The following is a 22103-nucleotide window of genomic DNA, read 5'->3' on the forward strand; positions in this document are numbered from 1 at the left end:
TCCAGCACAATGGCAGCACCGGCATCCCGCGCGCTCAGGCGCTGTATCTGCACCGCGAAGCAGTCCGCATACGTACGACCGACCGTTGGAGCCACACAGCAGAGGATACAGCGGAGATGGCAGTCAGATGCGGCAGCTCCCACAAATCCAAAGATTGCGACGATCGTGGATCAGATTAGTCAATTGACTCTGTTGGAGACTGCAGACTTGGTATCGACGTTAAAGGTACGGTGACATGCTACGGGGGTGGGAAGGCGACCATCGGAAGCCTGTAGTGGCACGCATACAATATGTAGAGCATGCCCGTCTTCACACCTGCATTGTGTTTAAGGGAGACAGGCCTGGCTTTAAACCGTTTCGCCACCGATGATAGATGCAGCGACGTTCAGGTTGTCCCACTAACACTTCGCCAGACTCGTCTGAACATACCCGACATGCCTATGGGAGGATTTGTCGCTGGTCCCGGAGGAGGTGCCGGTCCCGCGGCCGCAGCCCCCGTCGAGGAAGAAGAGGCCGCGCCCGCCGCTCAAGAGAAGACACTTTTCAACCTCAAGCTCGAGAAATTCGACGCCGGCGCGAAACCCAAGGTGATCAAGGAGATCAAGGCCATGTTAGGCTTGAGTTTGGTGGACAGCAAGAAGTTCGTTGAGGGAGCACCGAAGATGATGAAGGAGGGTGTGCCAAAGGAGGAGGCGGAGAAGATTGTCGAGACGCTCAAGGCGCTGGGTGCTACAGTTGTCATGGAGTAGGGGCATGCTATAAGCGGCGAAGAGCAGGATCTGGGAGAGAAGGACGAATACTGTATCATAGCATTACGTTTGGGCGTGTACAGATATGTTTGGAATGACCATGGATGTATACAGTTTACTCAGAATTCCAACAACAATGTGGGCGTCATGAGACAAGCCCGTGGTATCTCTGCCCCAACGCCTAGGCCATGCTGTGGCAATGTCTGTCGCTCCCAATCAACGCCGTAAATGCAGATCAGCTACCGCCTGCCCACCATGCCAGGAACCATTTCCGACTGACACGGTCTTGGAACTTTGGCTACCCTCATCGTCGCTTGACTGTTCCTCGTTCGCAGCAGCTCTGGCCGCTTCCCATGCCTCAATTTTCTCTCGGTCTTTGTCAGGATTCTATCCGAACTCAATAACCTTCCTCCTCTCCTCGGCATCTTCCCTCGCGGTAACGTAGTCGTCCTCGTTGATGTCGCTGGCCTCATCCCATAGCTTCTCCAGCTCCTCGTAGCCGTCTCCTGGCACCGCCCAGATACTCTCCCGCAACCTCTTGTGTCTCTCCCTGTCCTCCTCAATCCTCTGTTCAATCTGACGTTTGTCCATTCTTTGCCCTCCATTCCGACCGGCAGAAGCCGGAAAGCTGTCTTTGGGGTCGGAGGTATCTGTCGCCATGAAGGGATGCGCGACTTCTCTCGACTTCAGTACGGCCTCGAGTTCTTGGACAGTCTCCTTCATGAGGATGGACAGGTTCTCAAGCGTCTTGAGGACTTTGCGAACGACGCGGATGTTGGCGCCTTCTTCGCCTACGACGCATTCTACGACAGCCAGTATGTCTCTCTGCAACATGCGGACGTAGCCCATTGCGCTCGCGTCGCCCGAGTTGTTGTCCCTGACGGCGTATTCGCAGAGGCATTCGATGAAGAACATGATGTTCGCGCGGGTGTTCACGTTGGTGCGTTCTAGTTGCTCGAGGATGCAGGAGTGGAGGTCTTCGTCCATTTCACGGTTCTTCAACGCGTAGAGAGCGGCCTTTTGGAGCGACGTGTGGGATGCGCTGAGGTGGGAGAGCAGCGTCGTGAAGCGTTGACGGACCTCGAACGGGTCGGCCATGGTGGAGCTCGGGCTTGCGCACGTCTTTGGCTACTATGGGCCCGGCGGTAGTCTTGGTGGTCTGGACGGCAAGGTCGTGTGGAGCGTCAGGCGGAGAGCTTGGGGAGGTGCGCGCATATCGTCGGCCATGGCCATAGCTCAAGATTTCTCCAAGCCAACCTTGGAACGTGGGGAAGCCGATCTCGCGCTCCCGAAACGCAGCAGCCCTCGTCCTTCGCGTTTGCCCAACAGTGCCCACCAAGACGCCCACGGCACTCATCCACCATGGCGACCACACAAGAAGCCAAGCCTCTCACGTTGACTGTCCTCGGCTCTGGCACGTCGTCTGGCCCACCCCCCAACCACAGCCATCGCTAACAAGCCCAGGAACCATGGGCATCGCGATAATGGGCGGCGTCATGGCCTCGCTCGCCTCTGCCAGGACGAGAGCCTCGCTCGATCCCACCTCTGCCTCTGCCTCTAAAGACGTGCCTAACCTCTCCAACTTCATCGCCTGCGACCAATGGGCCCCCGCCGAACAAAACGTCCGCAAAGCCCTCGGCCACTACAACTTCCCCCTGCAGACGCTCACAAACCAGAACCTCAAGGGCGTGCAGGAGGCTGACATCGTACTGCTGAGCTGCAAGCCACATGGCTTCAAGACGATTCTGGGCGAGGAGGGCGTTGGGGAGGCGCTGAAGGGGAAGGTGCTGGTCAGCATCCTGGCAGGCGTGACGCGGGAGCAGATTGAAGCTTTCCTGTATCCCCATGGGCCGGCGAAGACAGAAAACGCTTGTCGCGTGGTGAGGGTCATGCCCAACACTGCGTCTTTCGTAGGAGAGTCCATGTCTGTGATCCAGACTTCGGACCCACCCCTCAGTGAGGCGCAGTACAAGCTCGTTGAGTTCGTCTTCAGCTCCATCGGTCGCGTTACGAACCTCCCTCCTGCGAACATGGATGCCGCGACCGCGCTGTGTGGCTCGGGTCCAGCTTTTTTCGCACTGATACTGGAGGCGGCGGCCGATGGTGCGGTTGCCATGGGCCTACCAAGAGCAGAGGCACAGATGATGGCTGCGCAGACCATGAGGGGAACCACTGGGCTCGTGCTAAACGGCGAGCATCCAGCGGTGCTGAAGGACAAAGTCTCAACGCCTGGTGGTTGCACCATCGGTGGGCTCATGTCTCTCGAGGAAGATGGCGTCAGGGGCGCCGTCGCAAAGGCAATTAGGGAAGCGACTGTCGTCGCATCGAGATTGGGTGGTGAGCAGAAGGAGTTTGTAAACCACAGGCGGTAAATATGTCGAAGCTTCAAACCCTGTGACGGCTTCGTCCCAACATCCCAGATTTCACAGAATAAACGATACCACAATTCCACAACGTATCCATCTCCGGACAAGAATTCTTAATTATCGTACCTAAGCCTACGCTGATTACTGCGTATACAGCATACATGTTCGTCCATATCTTCTGACTCATGTCTCAAAGGGTATAATACAGATAAGTAGAGAAAGGACCTCAGGTCTCCCCCAGCAGTTCCCCCAGATTGAGCATGTCACTGTCTCGTAGCCATATCGTGCCTTGTCATAGCCCAAAAGACCCGTCTGGAAACCGGTGCGCATATGGCCAAAAGAGCCATCTTACCGCCTTTCCCGCTCCCGCTCCATCATCTCGCGCTCGACATCGCCTTCAGTCCTCACACCACCACGTCTAGCCTTGGCGTTCTTACGCAGTCCCGCTGTAAAGAGGCTGGCAATGTTGTCGTCACCCGTCGCACCAGACTTCCTGCGCTTGTCACGATGCGCGGCGGGGCCTGTGGGAGGCTTGGCATCAGCTTTGGGGCCTGTGGGTACCGGAGCCTCGTCGTCAAAGTCGTCTCTGCTACGCTTACTCGAGAGCGTAGGGCGAGATGAAGGAGAGATGCGTGATTGAAGGGACTTGCTGGAGCTGGATGGCTTCTCTACGCGTTCGCGACTGTCTCGCTCTCGGGCATTGCGCTCTCGCTCAGCGGCATAATGGTCTTGGAACGTTTCTTTGTCTTTCGATGAAGGGCCGGTTGGTATAGTCGATGTAGAAGTCGCGCTGGTTTTACGACGGTGATCCCTAGCTTCGCCGCTTCGGTCTTTATTTCGATCAGCAGCCGGACCCTTGGGGGGCTGGAAAGCTCGTGGGCCGGTAGGAGGTTGGGCCGGTGGAGGCATGACCGCGTTCTTTGAGCGGCCCTTGATGCTGAAGCCATTCGCCGAGGGCCCGGTTGGTGCGTTCAAGGGCGGAGACATAGCGCGTTTCTTCATCATCTGACCGACGACATCCTCTTCCCTCTCCAATTGAGATGGCTTGTCTTTGCGCTCATGATCATCGTACTCGCGTCGCTCGCGATCGCGATCTTTGCGACTACGGCGTGAAGAGCGGTGATTGTCGTCCCCATAATCACGCTCATCGTCTTCACTTTCACGATCGCGACGCCGCCTACGGTCCTTGTCCTTATCTTTGTCGCGGGAGCGATCCTTCTCGCGGTCGTAATCATAGTTGCGGTCTCGCTCTCGCTCTTTACGATCCTTGCGGTCTCGTTCACGTTCCTTGTCGCGTGAGCGGTCGCGCCCGCTCCTGTGCTTGCGTCGTGAACTGCCATCAGAATCCTTTTCGCCATTGCCGTACGCTTCTTCGTCTTCATATTTGTCTCCCTCACGAGGTGATCGGGAGCGATGGCGACGACGATGCTCCTTGCTCCGGTCGCGGTGGGACCGCGATGAACGGTGCTTGTCCTTGTCACGACGGCTGCTACGATACTTGGAGTCTGCCGATGCAGTTCGTGTACGGTCACCCCGGCTGCCCTTCTCGTCGCGGTAACGATCATCATACTCCGGGTCACGGTCATCATAGCGTGACGATCGATGGTGCTTGCGGTCTTTGCGATCCTCGTATTCGTTGTTCAATGGCGAAACGGATCTACCGCGGTCATCGCGACGAGAATGACGATCTGCAGAACGCGATCGCTCACGTTGCTCACTTCTGTCATCACCCTTCGTTCGTGATTGTGGTCGAGAAGGCGTGGGTGAGCGTTCCTTGACCCGCATACTCTCATCTCGGAGAGGTGACCGCCTGCGTCATTGTCAGTCACTGCTTGTGCTTCATTCTCCATCAAGTCTACTTACGATCGAACTCTACGCTGTGGACTAGCAGCTGTCGCATCTTGAGCAGACGCAACGCTTTTGGGTGGTGGCGGGGCTGCATATCGCCCACCATGGGCACGACTCGAGAAACCAGTGTTGGGTCGACCTTCTCTCATCGCGCGTGGTCCAGTTGGCGCACCTGCAACACCGACACCAATCGGTTCCGTTGGCTGACCTGTCAGAACTGTCGCCGCACCATAAGCCCCGTTATTGAAGCCGCCACGTGGACCATAGTTGCCATTGTATCCCATAATGTTCATACTGGGGTCGAAGGCTGCATTCATGTGCTGATCCGGGAACTGATTCATCATTCCTTGAGGGTATGGCACACCAGGGCCCATCATAGACTGGTCGTACTCTCGCATGTCTGCATCGCCAGAGTCTACAGTTTGTATAGGCTTCAGACCGCCGTCTTGAGTCTCGCATTGTGGACCACCCCCTGCCTGGTTAGTGTCGTCGCCAGCAGCTTCGCTAGCATTGCCAGCACCAACCCCATCTGCTGAAGTCTGTGGTTCGAGCGATACTGGAATAGCGTCGACGATGTCCTTACCTTCTTCAGTTGGATCTGCGGACGCCTTCGACTGCTCGCCCTCGGCCTTCACCTCAGGAGCAGGGTTGGCATTTCCGTCAGGCGACTGGTCGTCACGCTGTGTAGAACGAATCGGGTCAGTTTTTGGTTTCCAAGTTTGGCCGATTCCCGTGTATGGGTTCGGTAGCTTTCGTTGGTGGGTTGAACGTACGTTTTGCAAAGGACCGCCACGGCTGCCCGGACGGCCAGGCGCATTCTGGCAACCAGGACCAAAGCCACCTTGGCTGCCATTCTTGTTGTTTCGCTGAGGATGTGCTCCTCCTTGATTGGCATGGAAACGATTGTGGTTCTGGTTTGGGAAATTATTCTTGGGAAACTGGTTCATCATCTCGGGATATGCTCCAGATTGATTAAAGCCACCCAGCTGATTGGGCCCGCTGAAGTTTCCATAGCCACTGCCCATACCATTCCATCCATTGCCATAGCCGCCACCGTACTGCATCATATTCATGGCAGACATGTCGTTCATGCCCAAGCCCATGTTCCCTCCAAAGTTGCCGTACATTCCGTTCATGTTGTTGAAATCTAGCAAGGCATTAGTCGCCTGCAAGGAAGGCAAGATTATTCCAAAGACATACCCATAGGATTCATGCCGTTCCAGCCGCCGTTGGCCATAATATTAGGCATCCCGTTCCAAGCCATGCCATTGCTGAAGCCGCCCTGATTGGGGAAGCCGAAGCCCATCTGGCTTTGCACGCCGCTCATCGGCGGGTTGTTGCCCATCATGCCATTAGTTCCGTTGGAGGTTTTTTGCTCGTCGGTCGAGCTGTCGGCCGCTGAAGGTCCCGTGTTGTTGGTCACGCTCTGGGAGGCGGTGCTACCGCGCCGCTCAGTCTCAATTTCAGGAGAAGCATTTTCCTGATTTGGTCAGCAAGAGCGCGAGTGGAGTGGAAAGCATCTCCGCTCATTGGCACGTGTGGCAACCATGTTTTGCAATGCTTAGAGGCCCGACAATGTCTCTTCTGCTTGGTTTCTTCTTCTTCTTCTGATTGTACAGTACCCGCATGCTCGCGAGAGAGCGAAATGAAAGACATTCACAACCTACCTCCTTTGGTTGGGCCGCGGCCGAGCCGGCGCGCTGTCCAGCCTCTTCTGGGGCCTCGGCAGAACCAGCAGCTCGTTCAGCAGCACCGCCTTCTGCCTTGTGCGCATCCTCAACACTGTCTACGGGCTTCTCTGCACCATCACCGACCGGCAGGACCTCAGGCGCGGCCGGTGTCACCTCGACGGGCGGGGTAGCTGCCTGTGCCGCGGCCTTGGCCTCTTCCTTCTTCTTCTGTTTTTGTAGCCACACTCGCATCGTATTACGCAGAGACTTGTTCGGTGTGCAAGAGTCGGCCTCGAGCGGTGAGTGGTCGCACGAGGGACACGCTGTCGGGAACTGGAGGTTTCCTTGACCTGGGCCGCGTTAGCGCCTGCGAGAATCTCCGGCAGCAGCATATGGTGTACACACATGGTGAGCATATGGATTTCGCACAGCAGATCAGCTTGTATGAGTCGAACGCAAGCTCGTTACACAGGGCGCAGAAGAAGTTCTTTGGGAAGGCCGTCGTGGGGAGCGACCTGCTTACATTAGTATGAGTTCAGAGCCTAGGCATTTCGCACGTACATAGCAAGCTCTCTCAGCTCGTCGGCGAGCGGCGCCGCCTTGGGATCAGTTGCGGGGTCGCCCATGGTAAGGCCCGACAAGTTCGCGACTTGGGGTCAGGCTGCCGTGTAAGAGTTGAAACCGATGTTTGCGCCAGACGTTACTCCATCAATGGGAAATGGCGGATGAGAGACAAGGAAAGATGGAAGTAAGAGAGCCCCTCGATGCAGGCGCAGGCAAGCAGGCAGGCTTGTTTGCAGGCGCGGACAGACGTGTTTGCGGAGTGACAGCTAAGTGAGTCGCGGAAGTTTTCTGGAAGTCGCGACCGACCGACGGGTCCGTGCGCAGCTCCGCTAATTTCCGTCACGTGCGAACCGCTCCGTGCCTAGTTTGAGCAAGTCAGTGTTTGGGTGTTGCTCCGCCTGATGTGACTCCGGCTTCACGTCTTCCAGAGGTTCGCAGGTTGCCCAGCCGAAGCTCAGGGAAAGCATAATCAATGCGAACCGTTAGATGTGGCGCTAAGCGATTGTGGCTTAGCCGGACCCTTGTCAGCGTCATCGCTATTCCAGTCCTGAACGGTCGGTGTCGCTAGGCGTGCTCGTGGCTGAGATACTTTGTCCATCCTCTACTCTGTAAAGATGATACTGAGTCAAATTTCTTATCTGGACTGCATAGCTTTCCTCGTCTTTCTCGCTCCTCAATTGTTAGTCCAGATTGGGCTCCTGCCACTCTTGACATGGCTGATACCAGCCCTGCCATCTCTGGGTAAGCTACAACATGTCATGTACGTGGGCATACTAATACTCACAGCTCCCAAAGCCGTCGCTATACCGTACCAGTTCATTCGTGAACGCTTCTTCGTATCACATCAACATCGTGCCCCTTTCGTGCAGAAGGCAACGCCTTTCCAGGACTTGGTCATCCGTTTCGTTCGCTATGCATTCGCCAACATGCCCGCCTTTCTGGGGCGTGTCTTTTTTTCCAAAGCCGTGTCACTCCCTTTCTTGAGGTTTCGTATGCTGAGACACGGCATCGTCACCAGTCCTATCAGGTGGACTGAGATTAAAAGACCAAACTTCAGAGGTGTATGGATAGTGCACAACCAGCAAGAGCAGCCAGATGTAATTGTGTACTATTGTCATGGAGGTGGCTTTTCCATGGGGAGTAGTTTCTTCTATATGGAGTTTCTACTCGCTTGGGTTGCAATGCTCAAGAACGCTGGGTACAGCAATCCGGCTCTATTCGCTTTGGAATACACGCTCGTCCCAGACGCTACATACCCTACCCAACTCCACGAGACGGTCGCAGGCTACGAATACGTTCTATCGCTAGCTCAATCTTCAGTTCGTGTCGTCGTGGGTGGAGACTCTGCGGGCGCAACCCTCATCTTGAGCTTTCTGCTATACATGTCTGACCACACGGACTTGCGACATCAGAAACCTGGCCTTGCCATCATGATCAGCCCGTGGGTCACGATTCTATCGCGCGAAAATCGAAACACAGAATCCGACTATCTCAACAGTTCATCGTTGGAGCTATACGGCCGTCAATACATCGGCAGCAAGGTGTCAGCAGATGATCCATTCGTTTCACCCGGAACGTGCAGAGATTTGAATAAGTGGAGAGAGGCTAGTCCTGAACAAGGATGGTATTTCCTATATGGTAGTGAAGAAGTGCTTGGGCCGGAGACAAGGCGCCTGATCAGCTTATTGGAAAAGACCGGAAAAGAGGTAGACAGCTGGGAAGAGCCGGGAGGTATTCATGCATGGCCTGTTGCAAGCTTATACCTTGGGGAGACGAGAGAGGCCAGACTGAGTGGTCTGAAGAGTATTGTAGAAGCGATCAAGAGCAGGATACATTCATGAGACTGGAGGTGGTGGAACCCAGCCAAGACATACGATTCTTTGTCTGACGTAACCTTGCAATTAGTAAAGCCATTTCAGTTTCCTGCTATCTGTATTCACTGAGGGGGATAGCCTCGCTTTTGCGAAGGCTGTAGTGGTTCTGAACGAAAGCACACCTTGAGGATATCATTTGTGTTCAACACGCGTATCCAATCAGATGCCAAAACAGGGCAACTGCTATGCTGCATCCCAAGGTCGTTTCTTTAATCGTAGTCTTACAGGACGTTGTGCACCGGAACACTACCTAGGTAATAAGCAGCCATCAACTGCGAACAAGATTGAAGTATCTATAGAGATGCAGCATAAGAGTTCTCATCATTTTCTTGGGCGTTTAGGCCTCACCCTTGCCGTTCGTTGTGCTGGTTGACTCATGGGTTTTCTTCAATGTACTTGTCCGGGGAAAAAGAATAGAAGCAATCTAAATGCACCCTTCAACGTTGTTACTGCAGCTGCCTTTCAGCAATCAGTCCATTATCAAAGCCATCGCACTTGTGCTGAAAAATAGTTGCACCAAATCAAGATCTTACCGTATACCGAGGTGCTATAACGATAACTTGCCCGACCAAACCCAGGCTCTAATCCGAGGCAAAGACGGACCACATCCTTAGTCTGACAGTCCAATACGCGTTGGAATAGCTTGATATGCTTTCAAATGCAGGCAGAGGGTACGGCTACATTGAAATACCGTGACAACTATTTTTCTCCTAAGTGCAAAGCAACGACACACGTTACATCGCATTGCCGGGTGCATCATAGGCGATGCATCCAGAAGAAAAGCCCAATCGTTTAGTATGGATCTCTCTGCGCCAGGATATGCCCTAGTTTATGTAACTAATGTAACTGCGTTGTAGAATGTCTGACCGAACATTTGTAGGTGGACGGTTTCCGGCAGAGTCAGCATGGCGGATGCTTGATACTGCTCTTGCGGAGCCAAGGTGCAAGGCAGGTGGCGTGCTAGCAAATGTATCGATGAGGACACCACGTGGGTGGGTTAGATAAGGGGGCCGTGGATAAGTCAATGATCGGGCTCAAATTTAGTAGGCTATATTTTAACTATTTTCAAAATCCTCCACATGTTCTTCGATGGGCCGGTAACTCAGTGGTAGAGTGTAGGACTGCAGTTAACCCAAAAAACCGCCTTCCCGAAGTCACCGGTTCGACTCCGGTTCGGCCCTTGTTTCTTTTTGCCCGGCTATCTTTCTTTTTTGACACAGGTGCATTCGTCTCTCTGAGGCTATAAAAGCAACATATCTTGTTCTTAATGCATTTCCACGGAAGCATACGTCCGCCTTCTTTCTTCATTTTTTTTCAACATAGACACTTGCTGTATTCTCTACTGAAAGGTCACAGAGACAGCTTTATGTATTTTAATGTGTACAGCGTATCGCACACATGAGTTTTAGTATCAAAGAGTACAGACCTGTACCCTGGAAAGAGAAGACAGGATGCATAGCGACAGCTCACTCACGAACGTGTTGCATTTACAGCGAAATGCTATGTCCTTGTAATATGGGTATTCAGACAAGTAATCTACACACCTGCACACATGGCATAGTATAAGCCCCACTCACCGTATTCTTACAAAAGTATATATACATTTCTCCCTGCACCTGGTGTGACTCGCACGTCCTTCTCACGTTCTATAGCATGCAAGTCACACGAGCCACTCGCATCTCCAACCTTCAATGCGCATTCGTCTACTCCCATCTCGTCTCTTTCTTCAACGGCTTTTCCCAATCCTTGATGTGGTCTGAGATGACCTTCGCAGCCTGTTCCGCCGTGAAGTTGCGCCCGATGGCTTCGACAAAATCGCCTTCTGGGTCTGGTAGATCTGTTAGCCTATGTACGTGCAACCTGATGACAGCAAGACAACATACCCATCAAATAGAAGTAGATACTGTGATCAACCAGGTAGTCTTGGCCAGGCTTGACGTCCTTGGGGGTGCTGAAGTACACGCGATACGCTTTACATGTATCCTTGATCTCCTCGTGGGTGCCCGTCAAGCCGATGAAGTCAGGATGGAACTCTGCCAGGTATTCCTTGAGCACCTTGGGGTTGTCGCGTGCAGGATCGCATGTGATCATGACGGGGAGGATGACGTTTCCGCATTCGGCGACGACTTTGTCGTACATGAGAGCCATTTTGTCGAGCTCGTCGGGGCAGATGTCGGGACAGTGAGTGAAACCAAAGTAGACCTACGACACTGTTGTTAGTATAAATGCTCACACTGGGTCGAGGGCGATGCCGTACGAGAGAGTATTTGCCTAGCATATCCTCGTTGCTGAATGGCTGGCCATTGTGGTCTTGGAGGTGGAATGGACCGCCTACTTTAGGCTTTCCGATACCCTTTGTTTGCTCGGCGATTCGCTTTCTTGCCATGCGCTCTTTCTCGTATGTGAAGTAGGCCCATAATCCTCCGCCTGCTGCGACGAAGAGGATGGCTGCTGTGAGATTGAATGGCTACGAAGCGTTAGCCTTTGATCGGGCGTCTAAGTACTCCCACCTGGTACATAGCTCCTTGGATATCGAAACGTACCCCGCCCTTGTTCCTGGCCCGGATCTGATCTATTGTCTTGAGCTTGCTCCGTGGTGTCGAATGCGAAAAACCCCTTGTGTGTCCTTGGCAGCTACTTGCAGCGTTCCTTGGTCCAATGCGCGTTGTCTGTAATTCCCTCCGACACGTTGCGTTGCCCGCTGATGGTTTCCGCGACGATGCGACCGGACTCGATGTGCTAAAGGCGAATGTTCGATGCGGAACGCGCGCCGCTCGTGGACCTGAAATACTCCTCACAGCCGTGGCCATGCATTTCATTGGTGCAGCCATTGGGGTGTTGATATTGGAGACTGTATGACGCCGTGGTGTTGCGAAATGGTGCTGCGGCAGACTTTCGATGATTTGGGATGCGGACTGGCGCGCTCGGGCCAACCTCGAATGACATGTTGCTCCTTCGTACATCCAAGGTACACCACGTCACCACGAAAGTACAGATGGAGACCATAAGCGGAGGTCCTAACGATTACTTGAGCCAGGGGTCACGTCAAAAAATAAGAGGGCGCCTTTGGAAGAAGTGTAGCAGAGAACTGGTGGGATGTTTATTTGATACCGATAGCTTTGAGAAGCTCCTCTTTCTGCGTTGCCCCAATGGCTCCTTCTGTTTCGACGCCCTTGACGACATGGCTCATGGTCTCCATCTCTCTGACGCCGGCACCATGTGCAAAGTGCCAGAGCTCTGCTTCTTCATACCGTACCTGGAACGCTTGCCAGTTCTGTGCTTTTAGTGTGTTGATATGCTCTGTGACAGCTGGGGAGGGGCCGGAGTAGACAAGCAAGCCAGGATATCCAGGCTTGGTGAGCCCAGACACGGGTGGCACTGAAGACGGAGGTGAGAGTGCAAGTTTGCGTTTGTTGGTATTGAGAAGATGGTGCAGCCATACAATGACTGTCTTGGAGGTGTCTAGACTCTGGTTGGCCCCTGCGGTCGAGCCGCTGTGTGATTCAGCAGGAGCAGAATCGAGCATGTGCCGAAAGGCAGCGAGGATGGCATCGAGGGCCTCTTCGCCTTGGGCCAGCCCAAGCCCTGTGACGGCATCTCTAATGCGCGTCCGCAGGTCGTGCTTGGCTGCGTCAGTCGCAGAGATGATGTCGGGCGACCCTGATGCCGGATACGACTCGGGCAAGCGAAGAAGGAGCGAGGCACGATCATCTTGGGAGAAGCTCAATTCCCGTGACTTGGGATGATAGTGCGTCTGGTGGGGATACATGGCATCTAGCAGCAGCAGCTCGGTTTCGAGGCGGGCGGCAGCGTCGTCTGCCATGGTGGATGCAGGCGGGTTGCCTGTGTTTGCAGGATCTACATGAGGGCCGGCGTGTGGGAGGCTGGACGGGCGCTGGTGGCTACAGTGAAACCAAAACCAAAGAGCTTTCCCGATGCGGCTAGGAGCAGACGCGGAACGTCCGCGCTCCAACCACCTGGGCACCCGGAGACACAGGCAAACCATCCATCTGCCCTCCGCACCGCCAGCCCAGAGCCTCACCCGCATGCCCTGCCCTCCTCCCGCCAACATCACGACCCGTCACGTGCAGCCAGCACCCACGGACGCCCTACGCCTGCGCCTGTGTGCGGAATGAGCAGCGGCCCCAGCGACGATGAAGGCTGCTCCGCTCCTGGTGTCCTGGCACAACGAGAACGCGCCCATCTACTCGGCGCACTTTGAGCCCCACGGCAAGGGACGCCTGGCGACAGCGGGCGGCGACAACAACGTGCGGGTGCGGCAGCCCCTCCCCGCGAGCAGCATGGACTTGCGCTGACCTGTACAACAGCTCTGGAGCGTCGAGGCGCACGGCGAGGAGCGCACCGTCTCCTACCTGTCGACTCTGGCCAAGCACACGCAGGCCGTCAACGTGGTGCGATGGTGTCCACGGGGTACGCCTCCGGCCCACGTGCAAGAGAGAGCAGCAACTGACGTGCCCTAGGCGAGATGCTCGCGAGCGCCGGCGACGACGGCAACGTGCTGCTCTGGGTCCCCGCCGAGAAGCAGGCGGCGCACAACTTGGACGAGGGCCTCGAAGACAAGGAGACGTGGCGAGTCAAGGCCATGTGCAGGTCCATAGGCTCCGAGATCTACGACCTGGCCTGGTCCCCTGACGGCGTCTTCTTCATCACAGGCAGCATGGACAACATTGCCCGCATCTACAACGCTCACACTGGTACGCCCCGTGCCCAGCCACCACGTCCCCGATAGCTGCTCAATCATGTCTAGGAAGCATCGTGCGGCAGATTGCCGAGCACAACCACTACGTCCAGGGCGTTGCCTGGGACCCCATGAACGAGTACATTGCAACCCAGTCGTCGGACCGCTCCGTCCACATCTACACCCTGAAGAACAAGGACGGCCACTTCTCGCTGGCCCAGCACAGCAAGGTCACCAAGATGGACCTGCCCGCCCGCCGCGTTTCTTCCAACAGCCCGGCGCCCCCAGACTTCGGCAGCCGCGCCTTTGCCGCTGATGCTGCCATGGCAATCGGCTCGCCCGTGCCGTCGATGCCCGGCACGCCCCAGTCGCTGGCCCTGCCCACGATGCATCCGCCGCCGACCTCGCACAGCCGTCGTTCGTCCTTCGGCTCCTCTCCATCCATGCGCCGCTCCGCCTCGCCCGCTCCGTCCATGCCCCTGCCCGCCGTCATGCCAAACTCCCCCAGCATTGGCACCATGGGCCCCATGGGCCTCCGCAACGCGCCCCTCTACTTCAACGAGACCCTGACGTCCTTCTTCCGACGTCTTACATTTGCCCCGGACGGCAGCTTGTTGTTCACGCCGGCAGGCCAATACAAGGCCGTGCATGCGTCCGTTGCTGAAGCCAAGCAGACCGACGACATCACGAATACAGTTTACATATATACCCGGGCCGGCCTCAACAAGCCACCCGTCGCCTATCTGCCCGGCCACAAGAAGCCCTCGGTCGCCGTCCGTTGCTCGCCCGTCTACTATACCCTGCGCCAGTCTGTCCCACCCACCAGGCACATCACCATCGATACTTCAAATATGGACGATGAGATTCCTTCTCTGCCTGATCCGGTCATGCCCTCCAAGCCCCCTACCTCGCATTCATCCATGGACCCCCCGCCCATCACGAGTGCGCCTTCTCCCTCGCCTAGCCTATCAGCGCCGTCGCCCAAGCCCGCCGATGGCGAAGCATCCGCTCAATCCGGCCTGCCCCCCGGGCCTCCGTCTGCCTTTACACTGCCTTATCGCATGATGTATGCTGTCGCAACACAAGACGCTATCCACATCTACGATACGCAGCAACAGAAGCCCCTATGCATCGTCAGCAACTTGCACTTTGCTACCTTTACAGACATCACCTGGTACGTGCCGAGGCCCGCTTTGACTCCCAGTTCACTTACCATTCAATAGGTCAAATGACGGCTCCATGCTGCTGATGACCTCGTCGGATGGCTTTTGCTCATCCATCACATTTGCTCCTGGCGAACTCGGCGACAAGTACACGGGTCCTTTAGCTGTTCATAGCCGACCACAGCAGACACCTGCTGCCATCAACACCACGGGGGGGCACACATCAAACAACTCTACCCCGACTCCTACACCAACAAACGGAACCATGCCGGGCACCACAACGGCTACTGCACCACCAATGCAGAGGCAACCCTCTGCAGGCTTCCCGGCCTCTCCGAGCTCTTTTGTTCCCGCAAGGCCTGGAAGTCCCACAAGAAGCAATTCGGTATCCAGTATTGCTACTGCTTCATCCTTTGCGCCCGGTGCAGGTGACCAAAGCAACATGAACGCCCCAACGCCGGCTATGTCATCAGTGCCTAGTATTGCTGCTGCCAATTCTGGACCTGTACCGATGTGGACACCGCCTCTGACCCCAGCTCACGGCCAGGGCACGACGCACAGTGCAAGTAGCTCGGTCAGCGGGGTACCAAGCACTGCCCATGTTGGGCGAAGAGAAAGCGAAATGAGCGAGTCAGACCGCGACGATGCATCTTCGACTTCCAAGAAACGAGATTTGTATGCTATGCCGGAAGTTGATGCAGATGCGCGAGAGAGTAAGCGACGAAGGATTACACCAACACCGGTCACAATGGTCGCGGAAGGCGACAGTGCTATTGCCAGCACCGAAGAGAGTACTCCGACACAAACACCCGGGCAGTAGGAACTATTACATGGGATCCTCTTGTTTCCGATGCATTTCATCATTGTGTACATCTTGTCTTCAGCAAGGCGTTTAGGATACCAGGGCTATATTTACGGCGATATCATGTACAGATTCCTTTCTTTCCTTGCTAATGTTGTAACAGTGGGGCGCCATCACGATTATACCACAATTCTCACTGCACGAAGGTGCACGTAGTCGTACTCCACAATACAGATTATAGTCAAGTCAAATACATATACATTGCAGATGGGAAGACCTGAACTCATCTCCCTAGGTGGCCCAGTTGGTATTGCAGATTTCACGCCACTGAGGCCATCTCCGTGCTCAGAGACGTTGCGCGCAACTCGAGAATGGTCGACTGCCGATTCGACGGAACGTTCTTGTGCTCGTTCGCACCTTCCCACGTTGGTATCGCCCGTATCACAACCCAAGGATTTCCAAGAGCGATCGCCTCAGCTTATACCCCTGTCACGAACAGCCGATTATGATGCCGACCAATCAAAGCGTAGCTACCAGCTGACAAGCGCATTCCTTGGGTTGTTGCCATTGGTGCAGCCGTTCGGACCAGGCGAACAACGTGGTGAGTTCGGACGTTGCATTGGGCACAGCATCGGAATAGTCTTGTCCTTCGCTGCAAGTGCCAGCAAGATACATGGATCTACCTTACACTCGGTGCCCCTCTATTTGGCCTTTCTCTTTCTTCCCAGTCGTCGCGTGCACCTCTCACATTTGCAAAGAGTTGGAAATTTTGTACAGTGCATTCGGAGATTGAGGTGTGGTATAGTAAGATGGACGATCAGAGCAAAGTTCACGACGGGAAAGTGCAAGAGCACGAGCACGATGTTGAACACCAGCACGCCTGCGGTGAAACGAGTAGCTTGGGTAAAGACGACATCTTACAACTCACTGATCCTGTGCTAAATGCCAAAATGCATCTGGTTAACAATGCGATCGATGAGGTAAGCTTGTTGAGAGAAGACTCTTGTGGGTGTGTACTGATTACAGTCCCCAGATCGGTTTCACGACGTATCAATGGAAGGTACTTGATGTGTCTCTGACATCTTTGAGCATTTCTAATAAGGCTTAGCTCTTTGTCCTGAATGGTTTTGGCTACGCCGTTGACTCCCTCATCCTACTCATTCAGTCCGTCATCGCCGCGCAAGCCGCCCTTGAGTTCAAGCCTTCCTACCGAAACGGCCTGACCATCGCTGCTTACGTCGGAATGCTCACGGGAGCCTTATTCTGGGGCTTATCAGCCGATATCATCGGCCGAAAGACAGCGTTTAACGTTAGTTTGCTGATTTGCTCGATCTTTGCAATTGTGGCTGGAGCAAGCCCAAATTGGGAAGTCTTGGGCTTGTTCGTATGTTTGAGTGCTTTTGGCGCCGGAGGGAATTTGGTGTTGGATACGGCAGTGTTCTTGGAGTATCTGCCTAGCTATAGGCAGTGGATGCTTACGCTCATGGCAGCTTGGTGGGGTATATATATCCCCAATCTTCCGCTGTTTTCTTCTCCGAGGGATGGCATCTATAAGCCTAAGTACTAACACTCTGACTAGGCATTGGTCAGCTCGTAGCTGGCTTTTTTGCCTGGGCCTTCCTTCCAAATTTTAGCTGCGCAGACCCATCCCTCGATCCCACGGCAGGCCCCTGTACAAAGTCTAACAACCAAGGTTGGCGCTACGTATGGTACGCTTCTGGATCCTTGGTTTTTGTAATGTCTATTCTCCGCATCACCATCATCCGTCTCAAGGAGACTCCCAAATTCCTCGTCAGCGAAGGTAAAGACGCCGAGTGCGTCGAAACCCTCCACTTCATTGCCACCAAATACAATCGACCTTGTAGTCTCACCGTCATCCAGATGCAAGACTGTGGCACCGTAGATCGTATCGCTGCACGTGGAAATCAGAGTAAATGGGGCTTGGGAGAGATCAATATGCACCTCCGCGGCCTGTATTCCACGAAGCGAATAGGTATTAGCACATCGTTGATCTGGCTCTCGTGGACATTGATAGGCCTCGCCTACCCCCGTAAGTGTCTCTGTGCGAACTGCATGTGAGACATACGCTGACTTTGTACACCTTTGTTTAGTCTACAATGTCTTCCTCCCCGCCTACCTCTCCTCTCGCGGCGCCGCCTTCGGTGAACCATCACCCTACATCACTTGGCGCAACTACACCCTCGTGAACTTTAGCGGGATTTGGGGACCTGTGCTAGCGGGCTACATGTGTCATACGCGCCTTGGTCGTAAGTATACCATGGTTATTGGAGCATTGGTCACCATGGCTTTCTTCTTCGCGTACACGCAGGTCAGGACTGCTGTTCAGAATGTGGCGTTCACATGCATCATCAACTTCTGTTTAAATATCTACTATGGCACGCTGTACGCTTATACGCCGGAGGTGCTGCCTAGTGCGCACAGAGGTACCGGCAACGGGATCGCGATTGCCTGGAACAGGGTTATGGGAATCTTGAGTGCCGTTATTGCGACGGTCGCTGATGTAAGTCTGCTCTTCACTGAACCTGTCATGTTTGAGATGACTCCGAATGGCTGGGTTCGCGCTGACTGGCGGCAAAGACGGGAACCGCTGTCCCGATATATATTTGCGCCGCGTTGTACATCCTCATGGCAGGCATTGCGGCGATTTTTCCATTTGAGCCCTATGGCCGGAGAAGTTCATGAGGTCTGCAGTCGAGGTTCCATCAACTCTGCTCTATACATGGACTCTTGATGCAAGAATACAGGTGGACTTGTTTCAGTAAGCTCTCTCGATATTCGCCTGGTCCTCAGTTTATTCATGCAGGTGCAGTAAGTAGTCGAAATTGGACGCCACCTTTTTTCCGGACGACTCATGCTGCGCATTCCAGGCTGCAAACATCTTCATCTCATTGTAGCACGACATTGGTTCATACTCGAGGTTTCATCAAAAGCCGACGTCTATTGTGATATGAATGCACTATCTATGTCAAAAAGCTCGTTGTGCAGCAGGCTAAGTGACTTTCTCAGCATCGCCCTTTGTGCGGGTTGAGAGAAGAGCAATAGTCTCTGCAACAGACGGGAAATCAAGCAGTTCCTCAATACTTGTAGCAAATCCCCGCTTGGAGTATTCACAAGCAAGAGCGGCAGCAGCAATGCTGTTGCCCCATATTTCGTAGAACGGAGTTTGGTGTGTGAAACCAGGAGACGACCTGAAGTCTGATCCCAACACCGACTCCCAAGCTGAACAAACTACTTCCTCCAAGATCTTTGTATCTTCTGTCCCAGGCCTTGGTGCCTGCTTTCTAGCTTGACGGGGGCTGACCAGATTGTGCTGGAATGCAGCCAGATCGAATTGAGCAAGGATGTCTGACAGTTTCTGTTCCAATAAATGAGGCAGCTGTTCGTAAGTTTGAACGAAGCCGCTCAACACCGCTTTAACCCGATCTTCCGAGAAAGCCTGTTGCGAGTATCTCAGTTCGACTTCTAGCTTGTTGTCGCGAGCAGATGTTTGTAGCCATAGGTCGGCTTTGTCATGCTCCGGTTCGTACACATCGAATGCGCACCCGCCAAGTTCTGGAAATGGCTGCTCGATCGACCCGAAGCTGAGATGGTTCACGACTGTCGAGAATCGTGTCCATCGAGGCCAATTGGTGCACTTCTCTATGATGTGATGGTGTCCAATATGGCCATGCTGCAGCGACTTCAGATAGTTGCTTTGAGTCGCATCGAGAAGCGAAGAAGCTTTTGCGGTTGAAACGACATCCGTGCGCAAAGGTATGACGTTCATGCATGGGCCGAGGATATCCGATACGTTGGACATCATCATGTGTCTTCCAGAAATGATGCACCCGAATACGACAGAGTCCTGACCCGTAAGCTTCGACAGCACGATCGACCATGAGGCAAGAACAGCGGTTGCGCTCGTGTAACCCGAAGTCTTCAGATCTACCAAGGGAACGGAAATCTTGACGGCGCCGTTGATAGGGCAGTCCACGCTAGGGCGAGTGTGAGCACGAACTTCGCTCATCGAGCTATTGGCCAGAGCTGTCTTCCAGAACGTCTCAGAATTCCTGCTTGCTAAGACTGCTTCTGCGCAGAAGTCGGTGAAAGGAATGACTTCCAATGGTCTGTCAAAATACAAAGCCTCGAGCGAGCGCCACAATGTGTCGAGACTGAGCGCGTCGTACTGGGCGTGGGAGATTCGAAGGACCAGTTGCGCTGTGCTAGTCGTGGCATCATGTACAAGGGTAAAAGCTACCAAAGTATCGCCGAGTTGACGGTGTCGTTTCATATCCTGCTGAATGACCTCCTTAACAAGCCCGTCCATATTCTGACTGTCACTAGACTGCTCCACAGTGAACCGGAAGGGGAAAGCCTTGGCCTTGAGAACGACCTGGAAAGTTTGTCTTGCTTTCACTACGAACACCGTCCGTAGGAGGGCGTGTTGGTTTATGAGCTGTTGACAAGCGCGTTGCAACCTTCCAACATCCAGTGTTTTGGGGAACTTGAAGATCATGTAGTCATGCCAGCCATGTGACTTGAGCAGACCCTGCCCGACACACCAGGCCTGCCAGTCCGTCGCCAGAGCAACAGCGTCGACATCATCTTGTGAGATCTCCGGTGCGACTGTCTCTATCGTGTGCGCTGTATATCCACCGCCTAGCGTAGTCGACTGAGCGCATACCTCGAACCTTGCCGATGTACTCATAGCCTGGAGAGTTCGATTCACCAGGATGTCTTCGATTGACAGAATGACCTGCTCTTTCCGTGCTTGTGCGATGAGCTTGATACAGTGCAAGGAATCTCCGCCAAGATGGAAGAAATCGTCCTGCAAACCGATGTACTCTACAGGAAGGCCGAGCACTGAGGCCCATAGACGTTGCATCGTTCGCTCCTGCAATGTCACTGGCTCAGACTTGCTTAGAGCGCCAACATGCTTCACCAGATCAACCAACGACATCCTGGCAGCCTGACTCCGCAGTAGCTTTCGATCGAGTTTGCCAGACGGGTTTAACGGCCGTTCTTTGAGTTCCACAAATCCGCGCGGTATCATGTGATCCGGAAGACTGTCCGCCAATCTCTCTCTCAACTGCCTGACTTCGTGAGAGAAGTCTGTTGCAAGCCCGTGTATGAAAGCGACGAGCATTGGCCCAGTTCCGGTTGTCGGTTCGACTATCTCCGCTGCGACCGTCACACCCGATGGGAGGCTGTCCAACAACAACTTCTCCACCTCTCCCAACTCAAAGCGTTGCCCATGTAACTTGACACGCGTATCTTTCCTTCCCACAATCTGCACAACGCCATCTTCGATATACTTTGCCAAATCTCCCGTTCGAAACATCACTCTGGGTCTCATCTCCCCCCTCGCTTTCGCCCATACAGGTGGCCCGTCGATAAATGCCTTCGTATTAGCTTCCGGGTCGTTGCGGTATCCCTGGAATAGCGCTGGTCCCTCAAAAAGAAGTTCCCCCGTTTCCCCGATCGGCGCTAGTGTATTCGCATCGTCTTGGTCAACGATCCATGCGCAACCCGTCATAAACTGGCGAGCTTTACATTTCTTCCCGCTAACATCGATGGCGTTCGCAATACCGACGCCCTCCGTCATGCCAATCGCCTCCACAAGCGATACCCGCGGCGCCCAAATATCGATGAGTCGCTGAGTTACGGGCTCACCCCCTACGGTCAAAAACTGCAAGCAATCCACTTCCTCTGGCTTCAGCAGGTTCAGCAGCGTTGGTGTAAGGAAGGTCCGAGTGATTTTCTTCCTGGTGATGAAGTTCGCTATACCGCCCATGCGCTCTCGCTCTGGTGGTAGGATCAATAGACCCCCGTTACAAAGCGTCTTCAAAGTCGTGACAATGCTCGCAGCAAAAGCCTGGGAGGCGAAGTTGAGAACGCGGCTACTAGCTGCGTAACCATGACCATGGATAACATTAGAGACCGCACTGCTTTGCGTATGTTGAACCACTTTAGGTAGTCCCGTCGATCCTGATGTGAAACACACATAAGCGAGATCATTCGGAAGGCCGACTGGCAGGTCTATCACTCCGATCATCCCACTCTCGAAATCGCTGCTGCAAAGTTCTGGCACATTGATGACCACCTTGCTGACAACTTCGCGCGGAAACCTCTCGTTGAACTTTTCTTCGGCAAGCATTACTCGAGGACTTATAGTGGCCAGGCACGCATGTAACCGCTCCGTTGGGTTGCCAGGGTCCAGCGTCGTGTACGCCATCCCCGCCTTCGACACAGCCATCATACAGACAACTAGCCAGATAGATTTGTCGAAACAGATCGGGATGATTTCACCGGCAGTGGCTTCATCGAGTATAGTATGAAGATGTTGGGCTAAACGCGTAGAGTAGTCT

At 54.2% G+C, this 22103-nt stretch overlaps 10 protein-coding genes and 1 non-coding gene across 11 annotated transcripts; 6 read left to right on the forward strand and 5 right to left on the reverse strand.

The window, feature by feature from the left end:
* Positions 1-9: 9 nt before the first annotated feature.
* Positions 10-749, forward strand: J4E84_008221 (uncharacterized protein; the record flags this gene model as incomplete). The annotated part of the gene is made up of 2 exons (XM_049390798.1): positions 10-225; positions 414-749. 2 exons carry the CDS (start codon positions 10-12, stop codon positions 747-749), a joined length of 552 nt encoding a protein of 183 aa, XP_049241505.1.
* A 387-nt stretch (positions 750-1136) lies between these two features.
* Positions 1137-1847, reverse strand: J4E84_008222 (uncharacterized protein; the record flags this gene model as incomplete). The annotated part of the gene is made up of 1 exon (XM_049390799.1): positions 1137-1847. The coding sequence occupies one exon, from the start codon at positions 1845-1847 to the stop codon at positions 1137-1139; it is 711 nt and encodes a 236-aa protein (XP_049241506.1).
* Positions 1848-2233: 386 nt separating this feature from the next.
* Positions 2234-3121, forward strand: P5CR (Pyrroline-5-carboxylate reductase; the record flags this gene model as incomplete). The annotated part of the gene is made up of 1 exon (XM_049390800.1): positions 2234-3121. One exon carries the CDS (start codon positions 2234-2236, stop codon positions 3119-3121), a length of 888 nt encoding a protein of 295 aa, XP_049241507.1.
* A 342-nt stretch (positions 3122-3463) lies between these two features.
* J4E84_008224 (uncharacterized protein) lies at positions 3464-7259 on the reverse strand (the record flags this gene model as incomplete). Its single annotated transcript, XM_049390801.1, has 6 exons — positions 3464-4925; positions 4979-6110; positions 6164-6443; positions 6631-6983; positions 7039-7148; positions 7195-7259. 6 exons carry the CDS (start codon positions 7257-7259, stop codon positions 3464-3466), a joined length of 3402 nt encoding a protein of 1133 aa, XP_049241508.1.
* A 552-nt stretch (positions 7260-7811) lies between these two features.
* On the forward strand, positions 7812-9038 carry J4E84_008225 (uncharacterized protein; the record flags this gene model as incomplete). Its single annotated transcript, XM_049390802.1, has 2 exons — positions 7812-7938; positions 7984-9038. 2 exons carry the CDS (start codon positions 7812-7814, stop codon positions 9036-9038), a joined length of 1182 nt encoding a protein of 393 aa, XP_049241509.1.
* Positions 9039-10162: 1124 nt separating this feature from the next.
* On the forward strand, positions 10163-10252 carry J4E84_008226. The gene has a single exon. It is a non-coding gene; the product is annotated as a tRNA-Cys (tRNA).
* Positions 10253-10774: 522 nt separating this feature from the next.
* Positions 10775-11902, reverse strand: J4E84_008227 (uncharacterized protein; the record flags this gene model as incomplete). The annotated part of the gene is made up of 4 exons (XM_049390803.1): positions 10775-10899; positions 10955-11273; positions 11329-11538; positions 11615-11902. The coding sequence occupies 4 exons, from the start codon at positions 11900-11902 to the stop codon at positions 10775-10777; spliced, it is 942 nt and encodes a 313-aa protein (XP_049241510.1).
* A 269-nt stretch (positions 11903-12171) lies between these two features.
* Positions 12172-12894, reverse strand: J4E84_008228 (uncharacterized protein; the record flags this gene model as incomplete). Its single annotated transcript, XM_049390804.1, has 1 exon — positions 12172-12894. The coding sequence occupies one exon, from the start codon at positions 12892-12894 to the stop codon at positions 12172-12174; it is 723 nt and encodes a 240-aa protein (XP_049241511.1).
* Positions 12895-13225: 331 nt separating this feature from the next.
* On the forward strand, positions 13226-15753 carry J4E84_008229 (uncharacterized protein; the record flags this gene model as incomplete). Its single annotated transcript, XM_049390805.1, has 5 exons — positions 13226-13345; positions 13400-13502; positions 13553-13786; positions 13840-14944; positions 14994-15753. The coding sequence occupies 5 exons, from the start codon at positions 13226-13228 to the stop codon at positions 15751-15753; spliced, it is 2322 nt and encodes a 773-aa protein (XP_049241512.1).
* A 932-nt stretch (positions 15754-16685) lies between these two features.
* Positions 16686-18438, forward strand: J4E84_008230 (uncharacterized protein; the record flags this gene model as incomplete). Its single annotated transcript, XM_049390806.1, has 6 exons — positions 16686-16715; positions 16769-16795; positions 16844-17234; positions 17315-17785; positions 17847-18256; positions 18334-18438. The coding sequence occupies 6 exons, from the start codon at positions 16686-16688 to the stop codon at positions 18436-18438; spliced, it is 1434 nt and encodes a 477-aa protein (XP_049241513.1).
* Positions 18439-18745: 307 nt separating this feature from the next.
* Positions 18746-21660, reverse strand: J4E84_008231 (putative NRPS-like protein biosynthetic cluster; the record flags this gene model as incomplete). The annotated part of the gene is made up of 2 exons (XM_049390807.1): positions 18746-21610; positions 21652-21660. The coding sequence occupies 2 exons, from the start codon at positions 21658-21660 to the stop codon at positions 18746-18748; spliced, it is 2874 nt and encodes a 957-aa protein (XP_049241514.1).
* Between the last annotated feature and the right edge of the window lie 443 nt (positions 21661-22103).

The sequence above is a fragment of the Alternaria hordeiaustralica genome (assembly GCF_023758085.1).
Source record: "Alternaria hordeiaustralica strain BMP 2776 chromosome Unknown scaffold_20, whole genome shotgun sequence".
NCBI classification, from domain to species: Eukaryota; Fungi; Ascomycota; class Dothideomycetes; order Pleosporales; family Pleosporaceae; genus Alternaria; species Alternaria hordeiaustralica.